The sequence below is a fragment of the Podarcis tiliguerta genome (assembly GCF_965153285.1).
Source record: "Podarcis tiliguerta genome assembly, chromosome: 6".
NCBI classification, from domain to species: domain Eukaryota; kingdom Metazoa; phylum Chordata; class Lepidosauria; order Squamata; family Lacertidae; genus Podarcis; species Podarcis tiliguerta.
This window is the reverse complement of record NC_139539.1, coordinates 91698791-91712148: the sequence shown is the minus strand read 5'-3', so window position 1 is coordinate 91712148 and position 13358 is coordinate 91698791. Positions and strand designations below refer to the sequence as shown.

The 13358-nt window shown below is 45.8% G+C and overlaps 1 protein-coding gene across 8 annotated transcripts in view; it reads left to right on the top strand.

Moving 5' to 3' along the window:
• The window catches only part of ABL2 (ABL proto-oncogene 2, non-receptor tyrosine kinase), a gene marked incomplete at its 5' end in the record, with an annotated part of 64001 nt that overhangs the window by 19063 nt on the left and 31580 nt on the right, over positions 1-13358 (top strand). Inside the window, one exon of one of the 8 annotated variants that reach the window (XM_083446270.1) lies at positions 9719-9924. The exons of 5 other annotated variants lie outside the window; for them this stretch is intronic. In XM_083446270.1, the coding sequence (XP_083302396.1) occupies positions 9813-9924 (112 nt within the window). Of the gene's footprint in view, positions 1-9718; positions 9925-13358 lie in introns of those variants that run through there. 2 more of the 8 variants (XM_083446272.1, XM_083446271.1) reach the window with 2 other exon arrangements.

The window sequence follows — 13358 nt, the reverse complement described above, 5'->3', positions numbered from 1 at the left end:
ATAATTTCAACTACAAATCACAATGATTGCAGGTGTTTCCTTTGGGCCATTTGCCACAGTGTTTAAAGTTTGGAGTCCCTTTCAGGTTGCATGAAATAACTTGGGGGAATATGTAGCCCCAGGAGATTTTGGTGTTCTAATTGCTAAAGGAAGCTGCCTGATAACATGCAGGTTGCTGTGATGTATGTCTATCTTTTTTACAGTCTTTGCCCTTGGCGTGGCTAATCTGTGGCCCTCCAGATGGTGTTGGAAGCAGTCCCAGCCAGCCTAGCCAGTGATTAAGGATTATTGTAGTCTAGCAGCATAATGGAAGCCCATCCTTGGTCTGGCACAAGAGATATTTAAGCAGTGGCGTAGCGTGGGTTGTCAGCACCCAGGGCAAGGCAAGTAATTTGTGCCCCCTAACCCGGGGCAAGGCAAGTAATTTGCCCCCCCCCCCGCTGCACTGTCCTTCCCCCAGATAGTCCCTCACTCTCTCTCCGCACCGCACGCCTGGCACCCTCCCCTCCACAGTGGGCGGCGACCCGGCAGCTCGGATCGGATTCGCACAGCCAGCACTGCAGTGAGAGAGAGTGAGTGAGCCAGGTAGGGGCAGAGAGCTGCGAGTGCGAGTGCACCCCCCCCCAGATGTTGCGCCCGGTGCGGCCGGCCCCCCCCCCAACGCTACGCCACTGTATTTAAGGGAGATGTTCAGAGAGCAGAACTATGGGATGCCAGTGGAAGAGATACTCACAAATTCAGCAGACCTTTGAGGGGAATTGGTTGGGCTCCATAGCTATTACCAGAGTTGTTCTGAAATGAATCAAGCTTCAACAGGAAGAGGCAGAAGCTGCGCACGGTGATGCTAATCATCTCCATGGCCAGCAACAGCCTTCTTGCCTTCTTTCTGACATCATAATATACTGCCATATTGCAAAGTTTATCTGGTATTACATTATGATGTTGGAAAGCAGATATTGCGCAGATCCATACTTGCAGTTTAAAATAATGTGGTACAAGGTTTTCAGTTATAAACGAAGTACATCTGTGGAAGCGACTATTTGCATGTTTTGAACCTGCAACCGAATGGGAAAGGAAGGGGGCTCCCTTTCTCCTTATTTAGTGGAGACACAATGAGGCCTCTCCTCTGCCTTGTGCAATTTTAGGTGCCTTACGTTTACCTTCCTATTGTGAGATCTCGGCTGCATCCCTGGGAAGCGCTGCGAGGCAGGTTCTTGTCTGATGTGTATGCATTTGGCGATTAGCATGCCTTATTGTGTTCTCTACTTCTCTGAAGTCCCTGTATGGGTCACATATCACCAGTCAAAAATACTTGGCCTGCTAAACTGTTTTATAATAAATATTTGCTGATCAGAAGAGGAACAATAATTAGAACTGGGGGAATTTCAGAAACTTTAGAAGACTCCAGAGCACAGCTTAATGCAGCATAATGACAGATCTCTGGAAGATCCACCTTTCCCGCATTTCCAGAGCTTTTGCAGTGAACTCTGTTGGAAATGTAACTCTTGGGCACTTGGTGCCTGCGCTGCTGTGATGATGGCTTGCAAGTGTTTGTTTTCTGCTTTCTGACCCTGTATTCCTTGTCTGATTCATAAATACTTGCAGATATTGCATATAGCCAGTAGACGATGTTCAACTATGTGATTTGCTTGAGAGGAGAGAGAGGACATACCGTACTTTAATAGGAGAGAGTTGCAGGACAGAGCGTCCCTGCTCCTAAATTAGTGGTGGTTGTGGTGAGATGCACATGTCATTCCAGTGGGGCTGGGGATCAAGGGACCCTCACTCCTACCTTTGTTAACATTAGATAATTTATAGCAGTTTTAAAAAACAGGCGGTAAGTTTCACAACTTTGTTCCCTATGGAATGGATTATATTGCCAGTTTGACCAGAAAAAGTCCCTGCTACCAGGGCAGAGAAGAAGTTATGTCTTTGGGCAAGAGAGAGATTACTGTGTATTGAGGGATAAGAACACATTCTGCTCTTGGTGGCAAGGGAAAGGCGATCTTCCTTACTAACTGTGTTGAATTTCTTCAAGTTGTAGGGCAGGAGCAAAGGAGGACATAAACATTTAAATTGAATTCCTTTCATTTCTTTTTACTAGGAGAAGGATGTTTCTTAGTGTATTGACAAGTACATATCTTAGAGAGACTTTTCTTCCAGTGTGCCAGTGTGGTGTAGTGGTTAAGAGCGGTAGTCTCGTAATCTGGGGAACCGGGTTTGCGTCTCTGCTCCTCCACATGCAGCTGCTGGGTGACCTTGGGCCAGTCACACTTCTTTGAAGTCTCTCAGCCCCACTCACCTCACAGAGTGTTTGTTGTGGGGGAGGAAGGGAAAGGAGAATGTTAGCCGCTCTGAGAGTCCTTTGGGGTAGTGATAAAGCAGGATATCAAATCCAAACTCTTCTTCTTCTTCTTCTTCTTCTTCTTCTTCTTCCCTGGGAAACCAAGGAAGGTATGATGTCATTGACTTTAAGTGGATGTGAGCCTTTATATAGAAACCAAGTAAACCTTGCATTTGCTCTTTATTAATGATAGGTTTTCCCCTCCTTGCTCAACTGAGATATATAGACATCTGAAACTTAAAGACTGTCAACTCCCAAAGACAGATGTAGTGGAGACAAATGTTAGTGGGGCCTCCTAGGACAAACAGCTGATGCTGTCCTGACCACTCCTTTATGGCATTCCTCCTACCGCTGTAGCAACAGGAAGGAATGATGTAATAAGCAGCCATGTTCATCTCTGTGTGGGAGGAAGGCTCTTAAAATAACATTAAGTGGGCCCTTTCCTCTAACTTGGTATCAACTTTGATTGCTTCTTCCACTTGACTTGTGAAGGAAGCTGGTTGAGTGCTTAATGTTCCGCCTTACTGAGAAGTAGGCCACAATTTCAAGTCCTGGTCTGTGCTCCTTGACCTACAAGAAGGCCAAGAGGAGCCCAGGTGTTTAACAGATGTTGAGAACCATGATGGTTAAGTTAAATCAAGACTGCTCTAAGTAACTTTCCCATTTTGCAATTTATATATTTCCCAGGCAAGTATGCGTATTAATAAGTTGCCGTAACAAATAGTATATGTTGCTTTGCAACTAAGCTTTTACACAGTCTAGTTGTAGACTTACTTGTGCAGAACACTTGTCTGTAAACAGACATGATTATGCTGTACAGAAAGACAAGACAGATTCCTGTCTGGCTCTCTGTTCACATCAAGGATACTAAGCAAGGTCATTTATTTGCAGACTAAAGCTACCATCATGTAGATTCTAGCTTTATTTTACATAGTACCTTTGTTTCTTCCTGCTGGTTCAGTGTTTTGTCTTTTCATTGATTTTTGTTTGTTTGTTTCAGTTGAAATTGATTCCAGTATGTCTGCAAGCAGTGCTTCTAAGTTCCTGTGAACCATCACCACTATTTTGTTTTGGGAAAATCAAATGCTGTATTTTTCGCTCTATAAGACACACTTTTTCCCCTTCAAAAATGAAGGGGAAATGTGTGTGCGTCTTATGGAGCGAATGCAGGCTCCTTGGCTTCAGCGATAGCAACGCGAAGCCTCCGAAGTTCAGCGGGAGAGCTGCCCCCACACTCTGGAGGCTTCACGTTGCTTTCGCTGAAGCCCCCGCTGCAGTCCGGGGGTTTCAGGCAGCTATCCGCAAGTCTTCAGAGTGCAGCAGGAGTTCCCGCCGTGCTCTGAAGGCTTGCGGATAGCCGCCTGAAGCCTGGAGAGCGAGAGGGGTCGGTGCACACCGATCCCTCTTGCTCTCCAGGCTTCGCTTCGCTGGAGAGGCGCTGCACAGTTTTCCCTCTCTGCCCAGCGCCCCTTCAGTGAAGCGGGAGGAGAAATGGAAAGGGCTCCGTTTCTCCTGCCGCTTCGCTGAAGGGGCGCTGAGCAGAGAGAGGGAGAATTTTCCCCCCCTGTTCTCCCCCTCCTATGGTCCGGTGCGTCCTATGGAGCGAAAAATACAGTAGTAGTGATGTCTGCATTGACTTGCATGGGGGAAAGAGAGGCTGCACCCCTGGAAGGTTTTGGGTGGGGAAAACCCACTCCTGCCAAGAGGGTTCTTGCCAGGGGGTTGCGTTTATAGAAAGCCCTTGACCTTAGACATCGGTATTAGGGCAGGCCGATGTATCAATATATCGTCCAAAATCAGTTTGAATTCCACATCATGGTAAAGGTTTCATAATATGAACATGGAAATACAGTGGTGCCGCGCAAGACGAAATTAATTCGTTCCGCGAGTCTCTTCGTCTAGCGGTTTTTTCGTCTTGCGAAGCAACCCTATTAGCGGATTAGCGCTATTAGCGGTTTAGCGGCTATTAAAGGCTTAAGGGATTAGCGGATTAGCTGCTAAAAGGCTATTAGCAGTTTAGCGGCTTAGAAAAAGGGGGTGGGGAGCGAAAAAAAATCTCAAGACTCGCAAGACATTTTCGTCTTGCGTAGCAAGCCCATAGGGAAATTCGTCCTGTGAAGCGCATTGAAAAACGGAAAACCCTTTCGTCCAGCGGGTTTTCCGTCTTGCGAGGCATTCGTCTTGCGGGGCACCACTGTATATTGCAAATTATGATGTGTGCTTGTGCTATGTAAAAAATTGTGATGTGGGAAACACCATAAAGCCAGTCATCATTTCTCTTGTGATTCCTGCCTCCCCTGTTGCTCTGTGCAATAAAAATAATAGTTGTAACAATATGTTAAAGGTAAGAAAAATATATCTGTTTTTAGACCCCTAAATAGTAACGGTTGCCAGGACATTACCCCATTCGCCTCTACATAGTTCCATCCATATTTCAGACATTGTGATATATCGGCATATCACAATGTTTAGCTGCTAGAAAACCCGATTACAGTGGTACCTTGCAAGACGAATGTCTTGCAAGATGAATGCCTCGCAAGACGAAAGAGTTTTTTTATTTTTGAGTTGCTTCGCAAGACGAATTTCCCTATGGGCTTGCTTCGCAAGACAAAAACGTCTTGCGCCTTTTTCTTAAAACTGTCAATGCATTCCTATGGGAAACCGTCAATGCATTTCCTATGGGAAACCGTGCTTCGCAAGACGAAAAATTCACAAGACGAAAAAACTCGCGGAACGAATTAATTTTGTCTTGCGAGGCACCACTGTACTCAGCCCTAATCAGTTCATTTTACTGAGTGCTTTCTTTTACATTGTTTGGAGCAGACATGTTTATAGGGTAGCAATTCACTCTAAACACAACTTCAGCTAATGCTGTTCTAGGTTGCATCAACAGAAATAAAGTGTCCCAGGGGAAGTTATAGTCCCGCTCTATTCTGCCTTGGTCAGACCACACCTGGAGTAATGTGTCCAGTTCTGGGACCCCACAATTTAAGGATATTGACAGGTTGGAACATGTGCAGAAGAGGGCAACCAAGATGATCAAGGGTCTGGAAACCAAGGCTTACGAAGAATGGTTGAGGAAATTTGGTATGTTTACCCTGGAAAAGAGGAGACTGAGAGGGAGATATGATAACCATCTTCAAATATCTAAAGGGGTGTCACATAGAGGATGGAACAAGCTTGTGTTCTCCTGCTCTGGGGACTTGAACACAAACTAATGGCTTCAAATTACAAGAAAGGGGAGTCCGACTAGAACTTTCAGACTGTCAGAGCTGTTTGACAGTGATACATGCTCCCATGAGAGGTGGTGGATACTCCTTCCTTGGAGATTTTAAGCAGAGGTTGGATGGCCATCTGTTATGTATGATCTAGTTAAGATTCCTGCATTGCAGGGGGTTGGAGTAGATGGCCCTCAGAGTCCCTCTAACTTTACAAATTATTATTTTATTTTATTCTTAAATTACTTTGTGATTTTTCATAGGAAGCCACCCATGAATGAAATACAGTGGTGCCCCGCAAGACGAATGCCTCGCAAGACGGAAAACCCGCTAGACGAAAGGGTTTTCCGTTTTGGAGGTGCTTCACAAAACGAATTTCCTATGGGCTTGCTTTGCAAGACAAAAATGTCTTGCGAGTTCCTGCGGGGGTTTTTTCCTCCCCCCCCCCTTCCCAAGCCGCTAAGCCGCTTAACAGCTGATCCGCTAAGCCGCTAATAGCGCTAATCCGCTAAGCCGCTAATGGGCTTGCTTCGCAAGACGAAAAAAACCGCAAGACAAAGAGACTCGCGGAATGGATTCTTTTCGTCTTGCGAGGCACCACTGTAAATCAATAAATTCTAATGTTGAAGAACTGCCATGCTTCCTAGTCATGAAAGTGGATTAGAATTCACACCACCCCTAAGCATACTCTGAAATGGGGGGAAATATAGGTAATATATTTGGAAGACTTGCCAGTTCCTAGGTTGCCTTCCTTCCCCATATGACTAGCTATGAAAAATATGTTTTTTCTGAATCCTTGTGACTTCATTGTGTGCATTGCTGCCCCACCTCTGTTATGAGTCAAAGCACTTGTGCATGAATGGCATCTTTGTTACCAGAGTAGATTGTCAGAAATGAATAAGGGGGGGGGTTTCCAATATTCTTCTGTTTTGCAGTCTGTGAGGTTTTCTGTTACCTTGGACACGTGGCAGCTGCTAGTATCATGCTTGTGAATAGAGTCCCTTGTCCTTGGCTGAGTAACAACCCTGTAGCTACTACCCAAGCAGAGTGTGTCTCTGTATTTATCGATCTGAGACACAGCTAGCTTAACCTCATTGCAACTCCCCACCCCAGAAGTGTTCGTTGCTGGTTGTGGACATCTGGGGAGTCTAGCTAACTAAGCTAAGGCTAAATTCTCAATGCTTTTGCTTATCATTGTCCCTAAGGTAAAGGTAAAGGTACCCCTGCCCGTACGGGCCAGTCTTGACAGACTCTAGGGTTGTGCGCTCATCTCACTATAGGCCGGGAGCCAGCGCTGTCCGCAGACACTTCCGGGTCACGTGGCCAGCGTGACAAGCTGCATCTGGCGAGCCAGTGCAGCACACGGAACGCCGTTTACCTTCCCGCTGGTAAGCGGCCCTATTTATCTACTTGCACCCGGAGCTGCTTTTGAACTGCTAGGTTGGCAGGCGCTGGGACCAAACGATGGGAGCGCACCCCGCCGCGGGGATTCGAACCGCCGACCATGCGATCGGCAAGTCCTAGGCACTGAGGTTTTACCCACAGCGCCACCCGCGTCCCTCATCATTGTCCCTACAGGTGCTTTAAAAAAGATTTATTCATATTTAGTATTTTTGGGGCACAAAAGAAAAACAAAAAACCCTGAATCCATTCATGCTATTTTCTTTAAGCATATTAATCCTCTGTTCAAACAGAAGGGTGGAAAGGTTAAGTTGAACTTGGAAACTAAAAGGTAGTTGACTGGTGGGTGTTCTAAGCACAATTCTATCAGTTTTGTGATAGGTCGAGTGATCCTGCCTAGAAATGGAGACTGCCTCTATGTTTTGATATTGGGCTAAAACTGAGCAGCCCACCTGTTTAAGTGCACAACTTTGCAAGTCTCCCCTTTTAAATTCTTGGGAGCACAGGGAGATTTGCAAATGTGTATGTGGAGGTTGCCTTAAAGTGCTTCTCAAAAGTGTCAATCTTAAAAAACAGAATAATTTAAGCCCTCAGTACTTACGGAGAAGATGAAGTACATTGTACACAACAACAAAGTAAGAGTTATATGCAGAATTTAACCCTGTTCTCCCACCCATCAACACCTGTGACATCTGATGAGTGGGTGGGTGTAGTTTAGGGGAATTGACCTCTAATAATAATAATAATAGTAATAATAATTTATTATTTATACCCCGCCCATCTGGCTGAGTTTCCCCAGCCACTCTGGGTGGCTCCCAATCAAGTATTAAAAACAATACAGTGTTTTTAAGGCCAAAGTGAACCCCCGACAGGTCAAGATTGGCCCGCAGGCCAGAGATTCTCCACCTTTAGTTTAGCATGATGTGAATAAGCCTAGGTAAGTCCTGGGTTTGTATGTTTCTCCCCAAGTGTAGCCAGAAGGAAGAGTTTGAAAGCTTCCACTTAACCATAGTTTGTTCTGTTGTCTAAAGTGGGCTTATTTCAAACAAAACATACTTAATGCTAGTTCTAACCGCAGTTTATGAGTTCAATAATGTAGAAATTGCATCAGAGGAGGACAGGGTTGTGTTGATACCCAGACTCACTTACGCTTCTGCCACAAAACCATGGTTTTATCTTTTCTTGATAAACCTTTCTGTCTTCTGAATATTGGTATAAAGAATGGACGTCATAGAATCATAGATTTGGAATGAATCCCAAGAGTCGTCTAGTCCATCCCCCTGCAATAACTTAGTTATTCTCAGTTTCACATAAAGGAGTGTGGTTTCCATCTGTGACTCTGGGGAGTTTTCGTGTTATGTTATGGTAGGGGCGGGTGGGGGAGCTCATGTTCACAGCCACTAACTCTTCATGGTTCACCCTGACAGTGGCAGGTGCTTTTACAGCACACACATTTTTTCCCTTCAGCTCCAAGTTACAGAAGAGGCTTTCTTCCTGCTGCTGTCAGCTGTTCAATTCTTACCCCTGCTGTCTGAGTGTCTTCAACAGCTTACCACTGTGATTCCGCACATCGTCCATTTTGCATGGGCAAGAGTCAATGTCCAGTCTTGTCACCACTTAACATTATTATTATTTTTTAACACAGAGATGTAATTAAGAAAAAACAAATCTGCTTGGGTGATCTGGGGATGGAGGTAGCTGAACCTCAGAAATGCATCCTTTCCAGACCTCTTGGCTAATAAAAGTACCATATTTTTTGCTCTATAAGACTCACTTTTCCCCTCCTAAAAAGTAAGGGGAAATGTGTGTGCGTCTTATGGAGCGAATGCAGGCTGCACAGCCATCCCAGAAGCCAGAACAGCAAGAGGGATTGCTGCTTTCACTGCGCAGAGATCCCTCTTGCTGTTCTGGCTTCTGAGATTCAGAATATTTTTTTTTTCTTGTTTTTCTCCTCCAAAAACTAGCTGCGTCTTGTGGTCTGGTGCGTCTTATAGAGCGAAAAATACGGTAACTGACTCTTTTGCTGACACTGATATAATTAATGCACTAGCTTTTTCTTTTGAGCCTGAAGAAGAGTCAGGAAGTAGAGGAGAAAGTTTGGTGTGCAGGTGGAAAATAATTCCCTTTTGCAATGAATGATTTATTCCTTTGCCTCTTCTGCTAGTTGAATGAGACACTTCCATACACCACCAGATTTAAGGGGTACTTAACCACCCGCTGTTGACTGCCAATCCCATTATCAATAAAATGAGATTCTTTGCATCCATTGTGAAAGCCAAGTGGATGGGATAGCTGGGGCCAGGAGTCTGTCCTTTGCAAAGGCAAAAAAATATCACCTGGTTCCCTGCTTGGACTCATCGCCATCAGTAAATAAACTTTTTTGCAACAGAATTGATCTAGGAATATAACTTGAGGCTAAATCTTGGCTCTTCGTTGTCAAGCATGCTGACGTAGTTGTCCACGTGTTGGAAAAAGTGTGTGTGTGTGTGTTAATACGCATTGCTCAAGTATGCTGTGGAAAACATTCCTTCCCATCAAGCAATCTTAACTGTCATCCAAGAATGAATAAGCTTTCATTGTTACGGCCTGTCGGTTCCAGACACGTTTCAATTTGCGGTTTGTTCCCTGCCTTCTAACTGTTGGAAAGCATCACATTTCTTGAAGCTTCCAGTTGCTGAAAAGAGGAATGCTTTGCTCACTTGCGTCGCCTCCCACGCCAACAGTCCTGCTTTCTCCTGTTGGCCCTTATCCTCTTTAGTAGGAGTCACATGTGTAGCATGCTGTGTCCCGGGGAAAAGCATTCCGATTTGTGCTAGGCAGTTGTGTGTTGGCTTTCGGTAAGAAGCAACATGATCCTGGGGACAGTTCTTCTTCACTCAAGCAGTTTTGGCAAAGAGAATGCTGAGCCACTGTGTTCCTTTTCTGAGGAGGCTTCTAAACCAACTTTATCTGATTTGAGAGGTATGTTTGGAAAGCACTAACTGTACTTCACCTCCGTAAGAAGTGGGGACTTAAGTTGCTCTGGTTCTTAGAATTAACACTGTGTGGGGTTTGATTTTTAGATTCCCATATTTGGGGGTGCTAACAGGCTGCTTTTGCTTGATGTTTGTGTTAGGGTGAGAAGTACCGTATTTTTTGCTCTATAAGACTCACTTTTTCCCTCCTAAAAAGTAAGGGGGAAATGTGTGTGCGTCTTATGGAGCGAATGCAGGCTGCGCAGCTATCCCAGAAGCCAGAACAGCAAGAGGGATTGCTGCTTTCACTGTGCAGCGACCCCTCTTGCTGTTCTGGCTTCTGAGATTCAGAATATATTTTTTTCTTGTTTTCCTCCTCCAAAACCTAGGTGTGTCTTGTGGTCTGGTGCGTCTTATAGAGCGAAAAATACGGTAATCTCCAGCCGATTGGAGGCTCTCATTGGAGGATGCATAAGGAATGAGGGGAATGAAGAGCATGGGGAAAGCACAGCCTGTTCGCAATAAAAAAGGATGTAACTTGGCGATGCAACTGATGACGGAATTGCATTTGCCCCCACTGTGATCTGCTGTTGTAAGCAGACAGCTGGTTTTTATCTCTAATCTTTTGTGGGAGTTGGATTTCTTCATTGCCTTACTGTAGCTGATGAAAGCAATGTGGGCATGCCCTCTTGCTAACATTATCATTAATGCAGGGGAGTGGTTTAGCGCCTCATTTGTGGATAGCATGAACATTCCTGAAAGTAATACCTAAAAATCAGCTGTAAGAATGCTGCTGTTATGAATGCATTCAAATGGTGGCCTTAAGCACATCTATTCCCTCAAATTTTTTATCATGACGCTGCATAGGATTAGAAATGGCTTTTTGTGAGCAGTGTTGCTTCAGACTCTGAAACAAGCAGCAGCAGGTGGCATGCTGCTGCCCCAGCTTCCTTTTGGGCTTCATACCTTGCTTTCATGTGCTCTTCTATGGCAGAGCTGAACGTGACTAGGCTATAAGAGGCTTGCCGGTGCTGGTTTGCTCTAGTCCAGAGCTAGTTCTTGATATCGGGAGCTCTGAATGGGGATTGGCTCTGTGCCTATTTTGCATCAGTGCTGATGCTTCTTTCCTTCATCCATCACATCTCTTCACTGTTTCTTGCTGCTACCACCATCAGAGGAATTGAGGAGTTTGCTGAGCAATCTTTCCATTAGGTTAATCTTCAACAAATGCCATGTTCAACTCGCAAATGAGCTGCCTGACCTTGGTTGAGTGTGTCTGCCTTCATGTTCTGCTCTTACTTGAGGGCGGTGGTTTTCAACCAGTGTGCCGTGACACCCTGGGGTGCCTTGAATGGTGGTCAGGGGTGCCACGGGCAACACTGGCCTCTGCCCCTCTTTCCTTCCCTCCTGCCTCTGATGCCCTCTCGCATGTCTCCCTCCCAAGGCTTCCACAGCTGTTTGTTGCAGCAGCCCTGGCCACAAGCTGTGCAGGCAAATGGTCCTCTGGGGCTGGTCAGAGGGTGCTGGTTGCCAGGAGTTGAGGCAGTCTTGGAGTAAGCAAGCAAGTAGTCGAGGGATCCCAGCTGACCAGTCTGTCAGCCCTTGCTGTTGGCAATGGACAGACAAGTCCCAGGCCCCTGTGGGGCAGTTTGAGGAAGCACCTCTCTTTGAGGTGGGCAGCTCAGAGATCAGGGGTGGCGGCAGCGGCTGCCCAAAGGACTCCCAAGGAGAGGGGAGAGGAGGCCGAGGGAACACTCCGCATGGGAGGGTGTTCAAAAAAGGGTGAGAGGCTGCCAGCTCTGCAGGCAAGGGGTGACATAACTGGGCTCCTGAGCCCCATGGGGGTGCCGCAGAAAGAATGTAGTTGGTCAAGGAAGCCGTGGACTCAAAAAGGTTGAAAATCTCTGCTTTAGAGTGTTTTCACTTACATGGCAGTTGAATCTTTTTGCTGTGGTGCCTGATTTAGCCATACAGTTGTACCTTGGTTTTTGAACAGCTTAGTTCTCGAACATTTTGGCTCCTGAACGCCACAAACCCGGAAGTGAGTGTTCCGGTTTGCGAATTATTTTTGGAAGCCGAACATACGACTGGGCTTCCGCAGCTTCCAATTGGCTGCAGGAGATTCCTACAGCCAATCAGAAACCGCACTTTGGTTTCTGAACATTTTGGAAGTCAAATGGACTTCTGGAACGGATTCCATTTGACTTCCCAGGTATGATGTATATTAAATGGGGCTGCTTGTTTACTTATTTTTATTTTAATTATTTTAACCCCACCAATGTACATGGGGCTTTAGCATACAGTACAGTATGACAGATCCCTACTTAAAGGATTTGCAATATTTTTATTTCGTTCAAATTGACAAAGATCAACTGTTGCTATGGTGGGGGTGAATCTGTGTCTAACCTGGTTCAAAGCTGTACTTCCCTTTGAACTTGAAATTTGATTTGGTGGTTTAAGAGGTTCAGGCCTTAAAGCAAAGAGAAAGCTGAAGCTTGCTTTGCCCAGCAAGGAATTTGGGGAGCTTGGCATATCAGTAATGAAACAGTTCCGAGGTTGTGTTTATGGTTTCATCAACCAATGCGTTGGCTTAGATTATTGCCTTTTATAGTATACAATCATGGAGAGTATTTCTTGAAATACAAATAGGTTCCCCCCTCCTCCAATTTCTTCTTGACCTGTTTAAATTAAATCCCTTTCCATATGCTGTAAATGCTTGCTTTTGGCATCTGTTTGTCTCCCAAGAAAATGGAGTGCACCTCTGGGGGCAAAGCCAATCTGTGGGAGAATCACAGCACTTGCTGGGGCGACAGAGACTTTGCATACTGTGTTGTTTTTGCTGCATTAGCAGCAGCAAAGTGACCTCTCTGGGGTGCCAGCCTGGGCAGTATCTATGGAGGTCCTGGGCTGCCTTGCTGATGTGGTCCAAATAAAAGCAGAGCAATACATTTGGCACCAGCTTGGCTGCATGCTGTAAATGACACTTTTGTTACCGTCTTACCTGGACTTGTGGTCATGTGGCCTCAGGAGACGTAATAGGTAAGATTGTGGCTACTTTGCCAATTGCCTGAAGCTCTCTGCTCAGTTAGCTTTTTGGTGCCTGCTTTGTTATTTGGCAAAGGCAGCTTATCCAGCTGGCAAAGAAAGCAAGTGCCCCAGGCAGGGGATTTTAAGTGCTACTAAGAGCAGCAGAGGGACGCGAGTGGCGCTGCGGGTTAAACCACAGAGCCCAGGACTTGCAGAAGGTCTGCAGTTTGAATCCCCGAGACGGGGTGAGCTCCCGTTGCTCGGTCCCAGTTCCTGCCAACCTAGCAGTTCGAAAGCACAAAGAGCAAGTAGATAAATAGGTACCGCTCCTGCGGGAAGGTAAAATGGTGTTTCCGTGTGCTGCTCTGGTTCGCCAGAAGCGGCTGAGTCATGCTGGCCACATGACCCGGAAGC